At 41.8% G+C, this 22,120-nt stretch overlaps 1 protein-coding gene across 1 annotated transcript in view; it reads left to right on the top strand.

Moving 5' to 3' along the window:
• plekho2 (pleckstrin homology domain containing, family O member 2) overlaps positions 1 to 9,286 on the top strand; it is a 29,035-nt gene extending 19,749 nt beyond the window's left edge. The window contains exons 6-7 of the mRNA XM_061670594.1: positions 6,598 to 6,792; positions 6,926 to 9,286. Coding sequence (XP_061526578.1) covers positions 6,598 to 6,792; positions 6,926 to 8,014 — 1,284 coding nt within the window. The 3' untranslated portion in view covers positions 8,015 to 9,286. The remainder of the gene's footprint in view (positions 1 to 6,597; positions 6,793 to 6,925) is intronic.
• The last annotated feature ends 12,834 nt before the right edge of the window (positions 9,287 to 22,120 follow it).

The following is a 22,120-nucleotide window of genomic DNA, read 5'->3' as shown; positions in this document are numbered from 1 at the left end:
AGATAGGTGCTAGCCACGAGCTAGCTTGCAACCAAACCAGGGCTCCTGTATCCGGTAAAGAACCACGCTTCGTACTGATGTCCACAATCTTTTATTGCTCATTTGTAATGGAACACCGTGAAAACTAAAACAACGAAAGCATTTTAAGCAATCACAATCACTTCCTTGACGTAAGCGTTCAAAAAATAAACCAAATATAACATACTGTGTGCGCCTTGTAAACCAGCAGTAGCTATTTTGAAGATTAGAAGTCCGCCTCACAGTACATGATAGATGTTTGAGCACATTCTTCCTGCTAGTTATATACCCATAATCAGAATCATCAGAATCAACTTTATTTGCCAAGTATGTCCAAAACACACAAGGAATTTGTCTCCGGTAGTTGGAGCCGCTCTAGTACAATAGACAGTCAATTTACAGAACACTTTGGAGACATAAAGACATTGACAAAAACTAATTGTGCAAAAAGATGCAGAGTCCTCTAGCACTTAGAGCAGTTCGAATGACTAATATTGCAATAGTCTGGTGCAATGACCATTGTGCAAAGGGCGCTGAGACTTCAAGGAGTGTATGCGGTTTAAAGTGACGAGTAGTGCGATAATCTGGGACAATGTTGGTTGTGCAAATGTTACAGATACTCCTCAATCCGTGTGCAAATGGAGCAGATGCTAAACTGGCATGAGTGGCCAGTACATGCAAATAGTGCAGCATGGCGAGACAACTACAGTGAGTGCACGAGTAATACATAATTGGCCCCACAGAAATCTGACAATTAACTCAAGTCAAAAAATTTCCAGCTTGTTGTAATGGAATTATAGATTAGGTGTTTAAGAAGTTGATCGCAAGAGGGAAGAAACTGTTGGAATGTCTACTAGTTCTAGTTTGCGTTGATCGGTAGAGCCTTCAGAAGTCAGAGGTGTGGTTGTGGTTGTGGTCGCGGGTGCGGCCGGGTGGGTGTGTGGTGTGAAACTGTCCTTTTCAAATCTGCAGTAGAAGGTATTCAAGTCGTTGGCTAGTGTGCTATTGTTCTCAGCTTGGGGGGATCGTCGCTTGTAATTAGTCAGCGATTGGAATGCATCCCAGACTGATTTAGAGTCGTTTGCGCTAAACTGTTTTTCTAACTTTGCTGCATAGTTCCTCTTTGCCATGTTAATTTCTTTAGTCAGCTGGTTTCTAGCTCGATTATACAGGGGCCTGTCCCCGCTCTGATATGCGTCCTCCTTACCTTGGCGAAGCTGCTTAAGTTTAGCAGTGAACCACGGCTTGTTGTTGTTGAATGTGCGAAATGATTTTGTTTGTACACACACCTCTTCACAGAAACTGATATAGGATGTGTCAGTGTCCGTATATTCATCCAGGCTGCCAGCTGAATTTTCAAAGACACTCCAGTCTGTGCAGTCTAAACAGCTTTGAAGTTCCATCTTGGCTTCATTGGTCCACTTTTTCACTGTTTTCACTGTAGGCTTCGCGCATTTCAGTTCTTGCCTGTAGATTTATCCCTGCCAGGATAAATCTCGTTTTTGTCTATGTTCTAGATTTGACAACAACATTAGTGCTTTTTCCATTAAATCTTGAACAGGCATAGGGTATACAGTGGTCCTAATTTCTTGCCTTTACTAATAATGTTTATACAAGTAAAATTACTCGGTGCTACTAAAGTAGAAAATATTGGTTTGTGTTTGTCTGCTTTTGTTATGGGATATATAGGTTTGTCTGCTTTTGTTATGGGATATATAGGATCCCATGATTTACACCTCTCAGTTGTATCATTCAGGGTGGGACGTCCCATATACCACATAAACAAAACCAACACCATAGTAGCCAAAGTTGCTACGTAACAACCTATCGAATCTCATAACCAACGCAGGTGTGCCTTTCTGCTGAGTTCTCACTAAACGGGTTGGTGTCTTTTTTCTTCACTGACCAGCAAGCGTTTTCAGAATCTACACATCTGCTCCCGCTCCGTTATCAGACTTTTGCTCACCTTCCCTATTTGAGTACTCAGCTGAAATGACTCTTTTACAGGGTGTTAAACGAACCCACATGTTTCTTTCTGCTATTTTTTTAGGGCTGTAAAGTGTTGATGTATCTGTGCCACCATTCCTCCGGTTGACACGTGACACACCATGGCTCAATATAGCAGCCCATTTGAATAGTTTTTTTGGAAGTATTTGTTTCCCTTCTGTGCTAATGTAAATTCAATTTTGTAGTTTTGCACCTTGTTTTTCCCAATAATTGCATTCTTGTTGTGGAATACGCATATTGGCTATCAGTATAGATTGTAACATCTTTATTTATCATTAGTTTGCATGCCTCAGTTAATGCTACTAATTCAGCAGCTTGTTCAGCCAATTCCTGACAATCATGCTGCGTGTCTTCATCAGGTAAGGGTATTAGTGTGGCTGGATCTCAGGTTGTGCATCGCTCAACAGTCAAATGTGGTTGTGACAGCAAGATGGCCATGCAAGACAAATGTCTTGCAGGTGATAAAAACGCCATATTGGTTTGCAATAGGAGAGCAGACACTATATGTGCGACCCTAAGAGTTAATGGATGAAATAACACAATTGTGGAACTGCTCTCCACTGCCATTGAGGCTGCCACAACTGCTCTGACACAATGCGGTAATGCACTCGTCACGCTGTCCAATTTAGTTGAAAAATAAGCTATTGGTCTTAGCTTATCACCGTATTGTTGTGTAAGTACGGAGGTCATGTAATAGCTTTTACAATCTACCATTTGAATAAATGGTTTATCATAATTTGGAAGGGCCAGCGCAGTACTGGACACCAAATGTTGTTTAATGTCACAGAAGGCCTTTTCTGCCTCTGTATTCCATTGAACAGGTGATGTCATTTTAAGGTTGTCTTCATACATTAATTTTGACAATGGTGCAACAGTTTCTGCATAGTTTGGAATCCATGCTCTACAATAATTTGTCAGACCTAAAAATGATTATCGTCTGTGGTTTAGGATTTTTTAAGACTATAGCTTTCCTGTTTTTTAATATAGTCCTTCCTCCTCCACTTAAATTATGGCCTAGACATTTGACTTGCCTTTTACACAATTGTAATTTATTTTTGCTAACTTTATGTCCCTCTTCTGCTAGATGATGCAGTAAGGCCAATGAATCTTTGATGCATGTCTCTCCATCTGGAGAATCTTTGCACAATGAAATGTGTGGGACACTTGTATATTTATACAGTTCCTTTAATTTGTCTGGTAAAATGTTTCCTGCCGTAACTTTTGCTTCATTGCCTGAGTACAGATAATCTACAGTAATTTTAGCAGGGGTCACATGTCGTAACCTTTTCTCATATCAATGTCTACTTTGTAGGGTGTGATGCCGGCTACGGCCTTTTTCACATCCTCATTAGTCCAGGTCCTATAGACCAAAATAGTTTCTTTTTTGGTCCTCTTGGACGTTTGGATTTGCCACCTCAATCATTCTTTTCACACTTTTTTCTCAACCATCTTTTTCTCGCTTTACTCTTACCACTGGTCCTGTGTCGTCATCTTTCTGTCTTTGAAACAACATATCTTTATCCCTGCCTGCCTTTTCTGTTCACTTTCTAAGTCCTTCTTTTTCTTACTTCCTTTTTCTCTTTTAGACACCATATTTAGCCAGAAGAATAAGTCATCGTATCCCTCTTTTTCTATTTTTGATTTGTGTGTCGACATTTTATTTTGTCTCGAAGTTGAACCAATGTTTGCGAATTTAGCTGTCCAGCGAAACCGTATTTGTTTATCCACGTGTTTAATTTTTTTATTTTAGAAGGGTTTTGGAGTTGAACATATTTCCATTCTTTACACGTTAAGCGTTCTTTTGGATCCGTTTTACTGTTATTTTTTCCCATTTTGTGAATTTGGAAGTCAGTTTATTTACACCTAGAGTGACCTAAAAACTGACTTTATTCAAAATGACAGGGTGACAATGAACATCTGGGTTTTGGTAATCCTCAAACTTTTACCCACATGGGGCAGAGGATTCTTGCATCTGCTTCCAAACCCAGTTGTCACTTACAATCCTGTCTTATACATTCATACTTTTACACATACATATGATACTAGTAAAGTTTTTACAAACACACGGAAACACGGAATAAGTACGTACAGGACTCCGCCGTCCTCGCGGAATTTCTCGGACTCCGCCGTCCCTCTTTTACTTGCCAGTGACTAGTATTACACAAGCTTTATTCTGCCGCAGACTTCTTTGTCGCGCAATTCACTCACTCTTTAATCCCTTTTTTTTTTTTTTTTTTTCAATTTAACTCACCAAAGTCGTCTTCATTCCTGTGGATTGTCGTCAACCTTCAGATCCCAGTTGAGGAGTACGAAGACCAGTCCCGTAAAGGGTCTTACTTGCCGTGGCTACGGTCTCTTAACTGGAAGTCGGCTCCACAACTGGAATCCTCAGGTGTGTTGACATTCGGCTCGAAGGACCAATTTAATGTTGGATCTATCTCGCCCAACACCTATAAAAATAGACACAAAAGGAATGGAGACGCTGGTTTCTTTTGCTCATGAGGAGGACGTATCGGAGATTGTTCAGATTACAGCCTCTCATCACGCTCTAAACAATCTCTCCCATCGCTCCTGTATTTATTTGAAATAGGGAGGTTTCTGAGTTACAAGACATAACATACTAAGCTACAAGACACAACACACTAAGGGGAGGGTTTCAAGGTGAAGACATGAGACCAACCCCGGCCATGTCCTTGGTCAAGACGCCCTTCTCTCTGATGATTCCTGCTGAGTCATCTTCTTGAAGGCGAGACATCTTCCTGCCTCACGGTCAGCAAGCAACCATCAAAATAGTCCATAATACTAATGCAAGCTAAGCAAATAAATGATAACTTCTACAATATATTTAACACTATCCCAGCTGACTTCGCACAAAAGGCGGACTACACTCTGAACTGGTCACCAGTCAGTCGCAGGGCGCATATAGTTCATACCGTCACTGAGTGGGAACTGAACCCACGCTGCCCGTACCAAAGTCAGGTAAGTGTACCACTACACCATCAGTGACTCTGGACAATAATGATATTTTGCAATTCAAAATATTTATTTTATGATAATATACGACAACCACTGCAGAAAAAGAAACATTTTGATGACTAATATTGTTAATTTAGGGCAGCTCTGGCATTAACCTTACATTTGGTGACAGTATAATAAATATTTTAAGCACTCTATATGCAATAAATAAAGATCTGTTCACTGATCAACTGTTTTTTTGTAATTATGTGAATGCTAATGGAGTAGTGCAGTCAGGGGCGTCAAACTAATTTTTGTCCTGGGCCACATTGTAGGTACGGTTTCCCTCAGAGGGCCATTATGACAGTGAAACCATATAAATGTTTCATTGCCTCTTTGTCATATTATTAAATATACTCAGCGAATTGTTTTTGAAATCAGAATAGTTGTTTTCAACTATTGTTCAAGTTACTGACAAAAAAAAATGCTTACAATATTATTAAAGTTATCATTAAAAACATATGACGATTTAAAAATTTGATACAGATTTTAGCAATCATAATGGAAGTTGAGGCACATGATTTGTTTTTGCGGACCACAAAAATTATGTGGTGGGCCGTGCGTGGCCCTCGGGCCATAAGTTTGACACCTGTGATATAACCAGTGTACACGCTGAGCCAGTCACACGACTGCTCCAAAAAATGTACTCCAATTGTTTAACTAATTATTCTGATCCTGAGCATGACATGCAAACTGTGTGGCATCTTTTTTCAACAAGGCAAAGCACAAATGTCAAAAAAAGATTAGGAAACATCTGAGAAGTGAACTCATTGACCAAAGTCGTAAGGATGGCTTGCTGGTGATCTCAGGCTGTACCATGTTAAGAAGGCAAGCAGTTAAGGCCTTATACGCTAACAAGGATGCTCTTATGATGATCCAATGACCCATGAACTGCCTACAAGTGTACTGATATCATCAGTGAGGATATGAAGATCAAAGTCCTCTTCTCATATCTTGACAGCTGCATTAGGCTCCAGATCTCCACAATCCTGAACAAGTGGTAAGTGGTATAGAAAATGTATGGATTCAGTAGCAATCATGCTTATGCGGTCAAAAGACATCTGGGTCAAGCACACGGTGAAATCTAAGTAAGTTACCCTGAAAGTCAATGAAGAGGAGTGTATATATCAATAACAATTTTCAGATGATGCTCGAAGTCTTGAGAGGCATGGTGTTGGTCTTACTTTATGGCAACGAGACACTAACCAGTAACCTCAGATGAAGACTGAAGCAAATATCTTGGGTACCAATGAAATGCCTTTTTGTCAAAAAGCTTGACAGATGTGAGAGCAAAGTCTCTGTGCAACTGTCAAAACACAGAATTGTAGAAATAGTCAGCCCTAATTAGGCATGTTACTTCTGAATAATGGCAAAGTTATTGGGCAATGTTGAAATGTGATTTTTTTTTTTATTTTTATTTTTTTAAGGATACCAATTGCATTTGTGTTCATGCATTGGCAAAGTCATTGGGTTTTTTGTACAACTATGGTGCATTGCATCATCAGATCTTAATTTACTCAAATAATTTATGTGCATGATATTTTTTCCCCCTTTTAGGTAGCAGAGTTGTCATCTGAAGGCTTGCTACGCTTGGATTTTGATCTTTTAGATGCTGCAGTGGCAAATGGGACTTATGGTGCCAATGTTGATGACACTGACATGCCTCGAGAAACTAACAAATCATCTGTGCTTCAGTGCGACTCCACTGAGACAGCAGAGAATTCACATGCAAAGACCCAGACTGAGTTAAAGGTTGGTTTCCAGAACAAAAATGACAACATTCACATGCAACGAAATATTCAAGCTTGCATGTTAATAAATTGTATAATAAAATGTAAAATATAATCTCTTCATAGCATATAAATATTTATTTTATGACTTCAAGGTCCTTAAGCTCCCCATGGAAAGACAAGAAAAGGCTGCTTGGAAAAAGACAAGTTTACCACCGTCTCCCAATCCCACAGACAGCTCCTCAAGTGAGCTTGCAGGAAATTCTGAATTGAAACGCCACATCCACCCTCCAAGCCCACCGACCAAAGACACCAAACCCTCCTATTGTCCTTCCGAACCAAACCAAGAGGCCAAATGTACACCGGACAGCAATGAGGACAAGCGACAAGTTCATAAAAATGATAATGCAAGAGTGCCTCAGAAAAAATATGAAACTCTTCCCTGTGTTGGTGATGATACAACTACAGTTTCAGAAGACGAAAAGACAAAACATGCATCATCTAAATTTAACATCCAACCAGTCAAAGACGAAACAACTGGATCTCAAGAGGGAGAAGACCACAACTCATGTCTTAAAAGATCAGTTCCTTTCACTTCTCTCTGTAGTGATGTTTTTCTGAATGACCCCACCACCTACAGCGAAATGTTTTTTCCAACACCACAAGAAAAGACAATAAATGCGGATGATGAATGTTTAGATAGTTGTCAGCATTTAAATGCCAAGAGTGAAGTGTCCGCACGTGAAAACACATTTACAATGTCTACAAGTGCATTGGGCGGGAACGATACCTGTACAGACATGCCGAACACTCGTAGCTGTGGTAATTTAATGCCAATGCCGCCAATAGTCACAGCTACAACTAATGTTGGCTCAAATGGCTCAATGTGTCGGCACTCTGAGGCCATGCCTCTGCCAACCAAAATCAGATCTGTCTCCTTTGGAGATCTGCTGTCTGACTCATCAATTATTATTTCGTTGCAGTGCCATTCAGAGGCTATTATGAGGAATGAGGTGTTAAGTGTTGACTTGATCACACTTGAAAACGAGTTAACTCTGGAAATGGACAAGACAAACAAGCTCATGAACAGAGTGTGCTATTCCAATATGGGAAGAGATGAAGAATGTACTCCAGGAGACCTGCTGACAAAGGCAATGGAGAAATTAAAGAAGGCTGATTATGTACTCAAAGAGGTCAAGAAATTGAAACATACAAAGAGTCTGAGAAAAAGAAACAGCTGGTGAATGTCAGTCAAACAACTGACAGAATTTAAACCATCCCACCATTCATTCTCATTTCTCATCTCATTTAATTCTCAGGGTATTCAATCGATTGCAACTGGACTGTTCATCCGAGCAGGCTTCATGAGTTCATGCAACATGAACTGCTCGGATGAGAGGTGAAACGTCTTCTCAGACAAACAGAACAGTCCAGTCGCAATCAATGCAATGCCCTGAGAATTACCGTATATCTTTTCATGGGACAACACTGAAGAAATGACACTTTGCTAAAATGTAGTCGTTGTACAGTTTCTATAACATTGTAAAATGTACTGTCCCCTAAAAATAACTCAACACTCTGTCACGAATATTTGGTGTCAGTCCTCCCAGTTAACATGGATATTTGACTTCAAAAGCCATCAATGGCAGTGAATGAGTTTTAATGTCTAAACCGCAGGCAACAAAAGGGAGTAAACCCCTAAGTGAAAATGAAAAGAGATTTTACATGTACAGTACTAGTTATTTCAGTCGTCTTCCATGTCCCTTATGCGTCAGTGAATTGTGAGAAAGTGAAACTTACAAGGAAATGGCTCCCCTATGCCTGGCCAGAATCTGAACGCATTTGGTCACTATCTACACAAATTACAGGAATAGGAAGAAGACTCCCTTTGGTGTTTGCACCTCAACTAGTGTGTTGTTTTTCCTGTGCCGTTTTGTGTCTTGCTCCGTTTGGCTGTGTTTTCACCTGCTGTTTCAGTGTCTTGATCCCTTTAATGTGGAGTGGTATAAATACATTATCAATGCTTGAGATCTCCTTTTGCCCAGATATCTTGCCTCTGCTATCTGACTTGTTTTCAAAGATAATACTGTAAACTGCTCTTTTGTCTTTAGAATATGTGGGTATTCACTGTATGAGAGTCAGAGATTTCTTCCATAGTACTGATGAGGAATCCCGTGTGTACCTTGCCCGTTGCTCAAAGTCAGCGGGTGAGACTGATCACCTGTGACTCCCAGTAGGATAAGTGGTTAAAAATGGATAGATAATGTAGGAATTTAAAAGAGTTTAATGTATTAGTTTGAATTATTTTAAAATAATTAAGTGATTTTCAAATTTTGATATATTACAAAAAAGAAAAGTGCCCCACTTAACCTTGTAGTATGTCAGATTTGCGCTCTTCGGTTATGGGCTTTATGTGGGTGTTAGATGTGTTCATTTTGCTTTTGCTTGAATGAACACCTGGAAGCTGAATGCTGTAAATCCGAATGATGTAATTCTAAATAAAAGAGCTTTATCAACCCCCCATCGTCAGCCATCATTTGCTTTGTGCCCCCCCCCCCCTACCCATACCCTTTACAATCCTCTTGCGATTAAACAGTATGAACATTTTAATGAACAAAATTATCAAAATTTGTATTATCACAATATTACTAAAAGAAATGTATAGTAAACAAAAAAGTCATTTGTAAAAAGCGCATCTAGTTCCAGAAGGAACAAGAGCAAGGTGGATGAAGAAGAAAAGAGGGACAGACACAACATCATTGTCATTCTGTATGTATCAGGTCTATCTGTGAAAATCATATTCTTTTATTCATTTTTTTTTACACAACAATTCACTTCAAACCTGGTAACACCCTAACATCAAGGCTGGTACACCCAGAAAAACAGTCTGGGTTATGCTGCCCAGTGCAGTGATGAATGCACTGATTTATGCATTGATGATGACAATTGTCACAACTGAATGGAATACTAGCAAGGGTGAACCCATCCAAATGAATGTCGTTGGCTGGAAAATACCTCTTTTAATAACTGTTGTTTTCCATCCCAAAAGAGTGAAACCAGTCTTGGTTGGGGCGTGCCTCTATCTTAAATATAAATAAATAATTAGGATTACAATTACAATTAAATTACTAACCCCTCAGACTAAAGCTGTTCTATCTACTGTAGTCTTTGAGCATGAACTGATGAAGCCTCCTCAGATGAGCCGTCTTTTAAGGCTCGCCGCGGCCAAACCCGACTGGAATCGCGAAAAAAATTTAATAAAATGACGCACATTGAGCGATTTGATCTACCGACGCGCTGTAACTGAAAACTGTGACCCAGTATTATGTTTTGAGGCTCCACGCCCAGTATATTGTACTGTGTCACTTTTATTAAACCATCAAAAACATAGCGTGATGGTCAAGGAAGAAGCTGGTTGCCACAAAGAGAGGAAGTGGGTGAGAATAAAGGAAAGTATGGATATTTTGAACTGTAAAACTTAACTGTAACTTCTTTTACACACTGGTGTTGGGTGTCCCAGGGGCTCAGAGACTGCAGGTGGGTGGTAGTGCTGTGTTTGTCTTTTACCATCTGTCTAGTGAAGCACTTTGTTGCTTTTTAAGTACAAAGTCAAATGTGCTATATAAATGATGGTTTGATTGACTGATTTTATAGTGAACCAAAGCTAATGACTGTGGTTACATAAATCTTAGCAAATTCTATTTCCAAGGTCTAAGAGCCATAGGTGATGAAGCCCCCCCCCCCAAAAAAAAAAAACAATACACTGACTAGGCTGTCTAATAAGAGGAAATTAATCCACACACAAATTTACCTTCGTGGCACACGGACTTCCTTTTGCAACGAAGCATGACACCTATGGATTTTTAACAAAACAGGCCTACTCAAATGCATCTAGCCTAACTATAGGGGCTTTCCCACTTGCAGGAATTTCCCTAGCTACCCTGGTTGTGTCCCCACCAAAAAAATTTACCAGGGTATGGACGGTTCCCCCAGGATTATTTCGTTCCTCGTGGCGGGTAGGGTCTTCTGAGAGCTACCAGGAACTCCGTGAGGGGGCAGGCTGTGCTGACAAACGTTAATTCGTTGACAGACCTCTGTAGCCTTTGATTTTTTCTTTCACATTACCGGATGCAGCGTTACGCAAGGCTCGAAATAAGAGGATTAAAATACGTTCAAAAGCAAATTTGCAATGCCAACGTGGCTGCAGACAGCAGAGTAAGAAAAAGCAAAATAGAAGCAAATACATATACAAACTGTACTATGTGCTATCGTAACAAGTTAAATATTACATAACATCATAGCACATTGTGAATAAAAGGTCCATTAAAGCAGATGTGAGCAGATGTTCTCTAAAAGTGGAGAACTTGAAGAAAAATGTAATCGCCGGAATGCCAAGACATGAGAAAAACTTGTCTTTTTTAATAAATCCATGCATCCATTTTCCATACCGCTTATCCTCACTAGGGTCACGGGCTTGCTGGAGGCTATCCCAGCTATCTTCGGGCGAGAGACGGGGTACACCCTGAACTGGTCGCCAGCCAATCACAGGGCACATATAAACAAACAACAATTCGCACTTACGTTCACACCTACGGGCAATTTAGAGTCTTCAATTAACCTGCCATGCATGTTTTTGGGATGTGGGAGGAAACCATAGTACTCAGAGAAAGCCCACGCAGGCACGGGGAGAACATGCAAACTCCACACAGGCGGGGCCAGATTTGAACCTGAGTCCTCAGAACTGTGAGGGAGATGTGGTAACCAGTTGTCCACTGTGCCGCCATATTAAAATATCTATACAAATATTTCTTATATTTTTAGAGGTTGAAGTGGGCATAGGTAGAGATGTAGGCATAAATTTTGGTGAAGATTGATGGCATTTTTCGGATATCGATGTTAAGCTTTTTTACATTGAGCTTGTCTGGGTAGATTTAATTGTTGATCAACTGCAAAGCTCTGGAAGGGATCACGGTTACTGGTGGACATATACGTATACGTATATATAAATGTAAACAACATAATATTTCAATCCGAAAAGAAGACGTTAGAATCATTTTCTTTCTGCTGGACCTCATCTGCTAAGAAGGAGGCAATATTTTGTTGATTGACCTAACTTTGTGTGGGACATAGCTTCATACGACAAATTTAAGACATATGGGATATACATTAATGGCTGCATTGACGGGTTCTCACGTAAGCCATTTGGCTACGGGTCGCTCTCACTAACAGCAACCCAGTTATCGGGGGTACTATGTGGAAGCAGTGGAACGCTGTTGCAAGGGTCTGGAAAGGTGTTGTTTTTTTTTTGGTTACCCTCCTGTTCAGTATGGAGCCACGTCTACTTCGTGCACACACAGTAACTACTTTGTCCGCACGCTGTAACTTATTTCGTGCGCAAGAACTACCAGTTCAAAGTAGTAGCTCATGCACACAACTTAGTAGTTCGTCCTCACAAATTAGTAGTTTGCGCACAAACTATTTTTCACCTGACTCTGTTCCACAATCAGCTGTAGCTGGTCAGCAGGGGATGAAGATGGAGGAATTGATCCCTGCTGCCAGTGACTCCTTCACATACTTCTTAATTGCCTTGTGGTCAGGGCCTGGAAGAGAAAACAGTCTGCCCCGAGGAGGTGGGATGGTTACAGGCAACAAGACAATGGCACAGTCATAAGGTCTATGGGGTGGAAGAGACTTTGTTTTAGCTTTGGAAAAAAACTCTTTAAGGTCATGGTAACAGGAGGGCCCTGTCAGGTTCCTCAGATATAATCTGTGGAGTTTCAGTAGGAACATGACCCTTATCATAATATGGGCCCTTGAAACAGTTTTGATTACAATTGTTCCCCCATGAAACACCTTCCCAGCGGACCGGTCAATGTGAGGGTTATGTAATATCAGCCAAGGCGTCCTAATATAAGGTTGTAATTCATGGCTCCAAAAACCTGTCAATTTACACGTTCACAATGAGAGTCAGGAGATGACAACTTGGCAGTTTGGGTGCCCAGGAAACTGCCTCACTCGATATGTCTTAAGGTGCATCCGTCCAACGAGGAGAGAGTTCAATAGATTAGCGTCAGATGTCAATGAATATGGGCATTTGAATGTCTTGAGCTTCGTGTCACTTTTTTTTAATAACAGCTGCCGCCGCTTTGACGTGCCTTCTGCTCAAAGAATGACCCAACAGCCCGCAGTAGAAACACCGCCCCTCTGTCAGCCGACGTTGACGTTCCTTGGGTGAGAGATGAGTCCTGCCCAGTTACAAGAGTTTGTCCGTGGGGTGGTAGCCGCTGGAAGAAGACTGGCAGCAGGTGGTCTGATGTGGCTTGGTTGATCAATTGCGCTCGTCCCCCAAGCGCGCTATGATGCATGGCATTCCCTCTGATACAGACCTGATACATACAGAATGACAATGATGTTGTGTCTGTCCCTCTCTCCACCTTGCATTCTGTTAGAGATATTTTTATGCTGCTGCTTAAAGGACACTAGAACACACACACTAGCTTTTGTTTGTTAAAACTGGCCACACTATGTTATGAATGGAAACACACATCTGCACCACAGACATTCTGATAACATTCAGGCTGAGAACAGGCAAGAAATGGTTTCATCAGGAGCTGCTGAAGGAACAGACTGTTATCTGAACACTCAGCTTATGGATCCCACGGGAGAAGGAAGAGAGATCAGCTAGCGCTGTCTTCTTTCATCCGACCAAGCTTTGTATATCTGTATAATTGACTTTGTTGTATTAAATATGCTCAAGACAAGTTTAGTGTATCAGGATTCTTATTTGGAAACAAGATCACCACCAAACATTAAAATAATTCCATTGAGGACTTTTTCCTTGCGAGGCCGGCTGGGCAACTCCCGGGTCTCGCTCGGAATTCCTGACAGTTCTTTTTCAATTTTAACGGATAATGCAATAAGAGTGCATTACGCATCGGGGAAGAGTCTGCTGAGTCCATATTATGGCCAGTTTGATCTGTCATGAACAGTACGAGGAAGAGGACTCAAATGCAAGATTCAAAGGCAAAAGTCAGTGTTTAATAAAAAGGCAGGGGTCGGTCGGTACACGGGCAGGCAATCAGCGAAGACAACTATCAAAAACGTGAGGCAAAAGGCAAGGTCGATTATCAAAACAGGGTTTAGGCTTACTATGAGTCAGAGACATGGAATAAAAAGGCTGCTGGAACGTGACGATGATGTCCAACGAATTGGTGACCAGATAAAATGAGAAATAAGGTTATATGCATGGGGTAATTAGAGTAAACGAGGCACAGGTGGGGAAGATGCACTCAGGAGCAGGTGGGCACAAGGCAGGGGAAGCTAATATCCACAACACACACAAACATGAAACAAAACAGAGCCTCCTCCATGTTTCACAGTAGGGGCTGTGTTCTTTTTTTGGTATGCTTCATTTTTGCATCTGTGAAAATAGAGTTGATTTGCCTTGCAAAAAAGTTACAGTTTTGTCTCATCTTGCCCATAGGACATTCTTTGTGGCTTGTCAACATGCCGTTTAGAAGATTCCAGTCTCCCTTTTTTTTTTTTTTTTCCAACAGTGGTATCCTCATTGGTCATCTTGCATGAAGTCCACTTTGGCTCAAACAACGAAGGATGGTATGATCTGCAGTACATTGACTTTGGAGTTCATTTCTTTGGAAGCTGTTCTGGGCTCTTTTGTTACCATTCGTATTACCTGTCTCCTCAATATGTCATAAATTTTCCTCCTCCGGCCACGTCCAGGGAGGTTGTGTAGTGAATACGCCCTATGGAACAAGGGTCGACAACACCCCCCACGACCTCATAACCTTTGCATCCCTGCCTTCTGACCTCAACGACCCAGTCTGTTTGCACAAGTCACAGGAAACCTGTTTTTTTTTAAATCACCTGGGCTATAAACTGGTCAAGAGTCCTCCTCCAGCCATTCTTAATGACTTCTCCAACAAAGACCGTTTTTAACAAGAGCTGACCAAAAATTTGGGAAACCCCCTTTTCAGATGTGACAGTTCGGCACAATTGTTGAACAATGGAACACGACCACTCCCTTGTGGTGATTAGAAACACTCTCTGTGGACAATAAAAATGACACATTTGTAACAAACCATTAATAATTCTAAATGTATGCCTTGATGTCTGTGTCATTAATGTGTCAGTTTTACAGGTCTGGTTATGAGACTTTGAGAGCTGTTCCTCTTGATTTGAAGCCAAACAGTACGAAATGATGTGTTGAAAAATAAGTAGTTGATTTACCAAGACTAAAGTTTAAACTATAATTTTATATGCTTGATGTATGCGTGAGACAGTTTCAAAATTGGGAATATCTTTTTTTTTTTTTTTTAATATGCTGAGTCTCAACCCGTACTTAGGGCATGGCTCACGCAGAGAGAACAAAATTTAACATGGAAACCCGAGTTGATGGGTGTTGTCTTTTTCCCACCGGCTCAGTTGGCGCAAAAAGCCTCAACATTCCCTCTTCCTGGCTAACATCTCATCAGCTACTCAAACATCAAATATCAGCACAAATCAGCAAAATGATGAAATGATACACCGAAACCACCCAGGAAATACTCTATTACTATGTCAGAATTTGATACAGAGGACAAAAAAGCTCTAGAGTAAAAGGTTCAGTAGCTGAAACCATCAATGAGTCAAGTCAACACTAAAAGAGTCTCAAAAGGCTTCACATACCCACAGTTGGCAATGATTGATGACATGTACTAAACCCCCCAATTGGGCAAGAAACAAACTAAAGAAAAATCTTGAGAAGGGACCATAGATGGCGGGGATGACCATAGTCTGGTGCTGTACAATGTTATTACAATGGCAAGATGCGGTGCAATGTTCATTAAGAGAGAAAAGACGCCTTTGGTGATTTTGCTTCAGGACATGGCCCAACCGGAGCAGAATCCTCCATGGCAACGGCTCCGGGGGAAGAGTGCCACCTCAGATCTTGTCCCAGTTGGTCGGTGCAGAACCCAAACAGCAACAGCTTCAGATTCAGTCAACGTCACCTAGCCCCCTCTCCGAACAGGAGACGAGGGGAGAGGAGACAGCACAAGCGGTAGTAAAAAAAGGCCTACATGTACTTTAACTAAATGGCAGAGTAGAATTAAGTCTTAAATCGGGATTTAAACATTTCTACTGAGGTAGCAGCTCTAATATCTGCGGGTCGGGCATTCCAGAGTACTGGATCCCAAATAGAAAATGCTCGAGAACCTGTGGACTTCTTTCTGGCTCTCTAAGTCATCAAAAGGCCGGCATTTTGCAAGTGCAGGTTTAGCGACGGAACATAAACTAAGTCACCTAGATAAGAGGGTGCTAACCCGTTTTATTTTATGAGTAAATAACAGGACCTTAAAATCGCTTCTCAAGTGGACCGGGAGCCAATGCAAGTTGGCTAAAATGTGGGTAATATGATCCAACTTGGTCGTCCTCGTCAAAACTGTTTGTCGTTTTCTACTAATTGCAGGCTTTTAATACTAGACATGGGAAGACCAGGAAGCACCACATTACAAAAGACGAGGCGAGACGTAACAGTGCATGGATTATGATGCCTGTGTCACTAGTGGATAGGATGGGCTGTATCTTAGCGATATTTCGAAGATGAAAAAAAATGCAGTTTTGGCAATGTTCTATATATATGTGCTTTTGAAAAGAGAGTTGAGTCAAATAAAACGCAGAGATTTTTTGCTGACTCACTTTGGGTAGTGGTGCTTTTTTTTTTTTTTTTTTTTTAAACTCAGAGTGGTGTCCTTAAATAGGTGGTTATGGTTAGCAGGGCCAATAATCAACAGCTCAGTTTTGTCAGGGTTAAGGACCAGAAAGTTACAGGACATCCACTGTTTAATTTTAGTGAGATACGACTCCAGATTAGAGCAATCGCGTGGGCTAGTTGGTTTTAAAGGCATGTATAGCTGAGTATTGTTGGCATAACAGTGAAAGCTTATCTTATATTTACATATGATATCACCAAATGGCAGCAAATAAATACTGAACAAAAGACAGCCTAGTACCGATCTCTGCGGGACTCCGTAAGTGACATTATAATACTCAGAGGCTACATTACCATAAATTACCCATTGTGACCCATTGTGTCCTGAGAGATAAGATCTATACCAAAAGAGTACTGGGTGTGTAATACTGATACACGTTTCGGGGCGATCTAGTAGTATATTGTGATCAATGGTATCAAAGGCAGCGCTGAGGTCGAGTAATTATAGTGTTGATGAGGTGTCACAATCCATAGCTCGTAAAAGATAATTTGTCACTCTTGCAAATTCCATTTCAGTAGAGTGGTCTGCCAGATGAGGTGGCTGGGGCATCTGATTCGGATGCCTCCCGGACGCCTCCCTGGTGAAGTGTTCCGGGGACGTCCCACCGGGAGGAGACCCCGGGGACGACCCAGGACACGCTGGAGGGACTACGTCCTTCGGCTGGCCTGGGAACGCCTCGGGATCCCTCCGGAAGAGCTGGATGAAGTGGCTGGGGAGAGGGAAGTCTGGGCGTCCCTGCTAAAGCTACTGCCCCCGCGATCCGACCCGGATAAGCGGTAGAAAATGGATGGATGGATGGATGGTCTGCCCTGAATCCGGACTGAAGAAGTGAGCTGTCTTGACTCAATACCATCTGACATTTTCAAAAATACTGTGAAGTCCATGCTAGCTTATTTGCAGCAAATAATTAATTGCTCACTTCAGTCAAGCAAGTTTACTAAACCTCTAAAAGTAGCTGCCATTAAGCCACTTCTAAAAAAGAGAACGTTGGATGCTTCTATGCCTGCAAACTATAAACCAATCTCAAACATCCCCTTCATAGCCAAGATTGTGGTTTCTAAACAATTAAATTTGAAAAAAAAAAAGATTTTTTTGACAAATTTCAAAAATGCAAATTTCACGTGATGCTCACGTGAAATTTGAATTTTTGTGTAAATTTCAAATTTCACGTGAGCATCCAATGATGATTGGATGCTCACGTGAAATGCGGCGGCGCCGTTCAATCCGGAAGTAATGTTGACAAAACGGTGACTGCGCCAGCTGTCACTGTTTACAAGGGGTGTATGTTAATCACCCAATAAAACAAAACACTGGTGACATCTAATGGGAATTGCAGCACAAATCATCGGCACTTCGAGCGCCCCTTGCCTGTCTGAGCGTTGCTTTGCAATCGATCGGGCGAGACGTGACCCTCATATAATGGGAGGAAGCGAGGCTGTGCAAATGTAGGTTGAGAAACCTCACTCGCCAATCTTGAAAGAGGGTGCTGGCTGCAGAGCTGGCGGCCCATGCTTTTAACTCAGCAATCAGTGCACTCGACTTTCAACCGGTGACGCGGTGGAGGCCCCTGTGTGGCTGGACAGCGCAGGATAGCCACTGTTACACTCGCGCCATGTCCTGCTGCAACCTCGTTGCAGATGAGACAAGTTGGCTTGACATCTATAAACGCAGGTAGGATGAGCCCATACTTTTACTTTCACTCTTCGTTCTACTTCCGACAAAGATTGGTCGGACACCTCGACAATGGAGGCGGACACCTCGACAATGGAGGCGGGTAACGTGGTCCACTCGGACTCAATGCCCCCCGCTTCTCTTCTGTGGGCCAAGTTCTGCTGGAAGTGGGAGTTTAAGCTCCTTCTAAAAGACCCTCACAATACGTTTGGGTCAGCCAGGTCCATTGGAGCCAACACACCACCAGGTGGTGATTGGTTGACTGCTCTGCCCCTGTCTTCACCCGAGTGTCCAAGACATGCGGCCACAAGTCTGATGATACGACCACAAAGTCGATCAGCGAACTGCGGCCTCGGGTGCCAAGTGCTAAAATGGAGAACCTTATGTCTGAACACGATGTTTGTTATGGACAATCCGTGAAGAACACACAAGTCCAGTAACAGCTCGGGTTGTGATCCAGGGGGAGCGGGGTTGGGGATTTTCTTCCCAATCACGCCCTTCCAGGCCTCACTGTCATTGCCCATGTGAGCGTTGTAGTCTCCAGCAGGGGCGCGCTCTAGCACCCCCTCCAAGAACCCCAAGAAGGGTGGGTACTCTGAGCTGCTGTTTGGGGGGATAGGCACAGACAACAGTCAGTACCCGTGCCCCCACTCGAAGGCAGAGGTAGGCTACCCTCTCGTCCACTGGGGTGAACACTAACGTACAGTGTAGCGTATATTGGTTTTGGATAAAAACGTAATTAATTTTGGACAAAGAATACGCAGGAGGTGCACGCCTGTGTTACTTCTGGTTTAGTTCGATTTATGTTTAACGTCATAATCAACCTAACTTTGTCTCAAAAAGGGGCACCACGTCTCTTTTTATGTGTAAATTTTAGGAAAAGGGACGAAAAACCTCAATCAGTCTCATAATCTCGAAGGCTGCTACACAGATGAAACAAGAGCTCTAGATGTCGGCAGTTTATTGTTGTAACTCAAACACACCATAATAATACAGGCAGTGGAATTGTATAGAAAATGTAATGAAATCTACAGGGGAAAAATACAGAGGGATCTAACTACAAAAAGAAAACACGAAAAATAGCAATAGAAAGAAACTAGGCAAATGTAAAGGGAGGAGGACATCGTGTGTGGTTGGAATAAAAATGCGCGCAGAATGAGTTGAGTCATAGTGACAGAGAGCAAAGTTGGGATTTGTGTGAAGATAGTATTTTCCCCAAAATTATAAGTCACTAATCTTGTACATTCTGGCAACGATTGCAGTGCTGTACTCATGACCGTGTATTGGGGTCCTGGGGTGGTCTTTCTCAGTTGTTTCGGGAGAAACGGAGGCAGGTTTAGTTGAAGAAAAAGGATACAAAAAAATAAAACAAAACGGGCGGGAGAAGAAAAAGGGAAGTTGTTCTTCACGGGTCTGTGGGAGAATGTGCCCGTTTCTCTTCCTACCTTTTCATGGAGTTGATGTTGGTCTCCCACTTCAGGTGGTGTGAAACTGTAACCCCCAGGAACTTAAGGTCTTGACGGTTGACACAGTGCAGTTGGACAGTGTGGGTCCAATGAGTGAGTCTGGTCCAGTGTGAGTCCAGTGTGTGTCCATTATGGGGCCAAAGTGAACTTTCTAACTTACTCTGTGTTGATATATTGTGGGAGTGTTGTATCTGTGTGACTAAACTACTGTTTATATGTTGGTGAGAAGAGGTGGGTATGTATCTGTAATGGAATGTAGCAAACAAAACGTGCATGCAGTGTTATGTAAAGGTGCAGCCACTAATTTCTATTACCTTGTTTTGTTTCTTTCTCTATCAGATTCCATCTGTTTAGCCTTTCTCTGGTCTCTTCGCTCTGCTTGTGTTTCCTTGTATTCGAAGACCGAGTTGTTGGCAAACGAGGGCTAGGCCCCGAAAGCCTCAGGTAGGCGCCATTGTTCCCACAGATCTACTGCAAGACGTCTGGCGTAAATGCAGGTACACAAGAAAATTATTGACACAGCCCTGGACCACGCCTCCAGTCTGTAAAGTGTCTAATTGGACAATTCGCTCCGTCACGGAGACTTTTGATATTAATAATAAAGATTTAACTATTAGAGGCATTAGATGAGGCCGGAGAGAGATGAGTTTTCAAAAGATCATTGAAAGAAAAAAATATTCCAGTCAGGACATGCAAAGTTAGAGCATATATGAAAAAAAAGTGTTTTGGTTTTTTTCCAAACTACTTCACTTCAAACAGAAGGCTGGTCGTAAATTCTCTCTCTTTTGACTGTATCAGTGAACAATAAACTACTGCATTTAACCCAGAGTGGCTCAGAATACCTCAGTTTAAGAAGTCATGGCTGTAATGTGACACAGCATATTAAATTTAGTAGCTGCATTTTTTTTTTTTTTTCATTTGAAAATTGTCTTATTGCTACATTTTAGGGATGTTTTGCCGATTGTGCAGAATGCACAAGCTTACAGCTAAGACGTGGACATAAATTTTGAAAAACCTTTCCAATATCCTTTTCGGAAGCCATGTCACAGTCAATGCTCCAGTTTTCTTGCAGAGTACAAACTCTGCAAGAAAATGTAACATTTTGTAACTTCTTTTGATTTGTACCAATGGATGGATGCATGTTAGATGTTAGGAAAAGAGCACAAAGCGAAGTCGCCGCTCGGGTATAACCTGCTGGCCGTATAAACCTCTATTGCCCGGTTCTTTTATTCTGGTCGAGGTAAAACTTCAATGATTAGGCCGGATGAAAAGTTTAACAATTTATTCGAAAATACAAAGTCAAACAATAAGGTTGGAGATGGTTCAACGCTGGCCTCTCCTCCACTTAGTACAGAATAACGCCCATGGAAGAGAGACCGCAAAGTTGCTTATCTGCTTGTTTTAAGGGCAAAACTGCTTCCCGTTGTGACGCCATGCAGTCGTCGACCAATCCGAGTTCGAGCCTAGTGTTTGGGGTCCGTTCGGAAATTCAGTCCGATGCTCCCACCGCGCCATGAGACCGCGGCACCCAGAGACATAGCGTGCTCCACTTTCTATAACTTTACTACTGAACGGGTTGGCTATTGCTAGGGATGCATCAGTACATCCGCCATCTTGAATGTGTCAGTTTTACTTATATTGTGTGGCACACACACCACCACCGCTCTGAGTTACCGACGGTTCCGGGTTGCGGTGAGTGCACCCGGAGTGAACTTCCCAACGCACCCAATGTTAATATATTGTGCCTTTGTTTGTGTCGGTCCGACTAAGTGTAATGCAATTATATGTTTATAAGGATATCTGGATGTGTATCTGTAATGGGATGTATCAAATAAAAGTGTATGCATTGTTGTGTAAGCGTGCAGCCAGTAATTTCTAACACTACCTTATTTATTTAAGTAAGCCATTATATCCATGCATCCATTTCTGAGAGAGAGCGAGAGAGTAAATGTGTGTATTGAAATATGGAGATGTAACGTTTGAAGATTGAGTGACTGATACAGACGTTCTGCTTTATACATTTTATTAATTTAGTAATGCAGACGCGCACAGGCTTACCGGAGTTCAAACAATATCGCGCCCCTGGGTTCACCTAGTTTACACTTAAAACGTAAGCACTGAAAAAAAAACTATGTTCTATTGACCAATTATCTACATATGTTTAGCGTTTCATAGTTGTTAATAAAGGTTTTTAAAAAAATTCTAAGTCTTGACGTAGGTGTTCTTTGGATGTGGAACTCTCACACACAGGCCACGGCCGAAATCGCCCCCTGGAGTCTCCTGCTGGGAACGTCCTGCTCTCATTTTTGGGGGGGGGGGGGGGGGGGGTCTCACTTTTTGCCACAACAGCAGAACATTATTGCCCCGTAAAAAAATGTAAAAAAAAAAAAAAAAAAAAAAAAAAAAAAAAGATGTATAAATGTTTTTTTTTTTTTAAATTTAA

Source organism: Phycodurus eques, chromosome 2 (genome assembly GCF_024500275.1).
Source record: "Phycodurus eques isolate BA_2022a chromosome 2, UOR_Pequ_1.1, whole genome shotgun sequence".
Lineage (NCBI taxonomy): Eukaryota > Metazoa > Chordata > Actinopteri > Syngnathiformes > Syngnathidae > Phycodurus > Phycodurus eques.
This window is presented reverse-complemented; position numbering and strand designations above follow the sequence as displayed.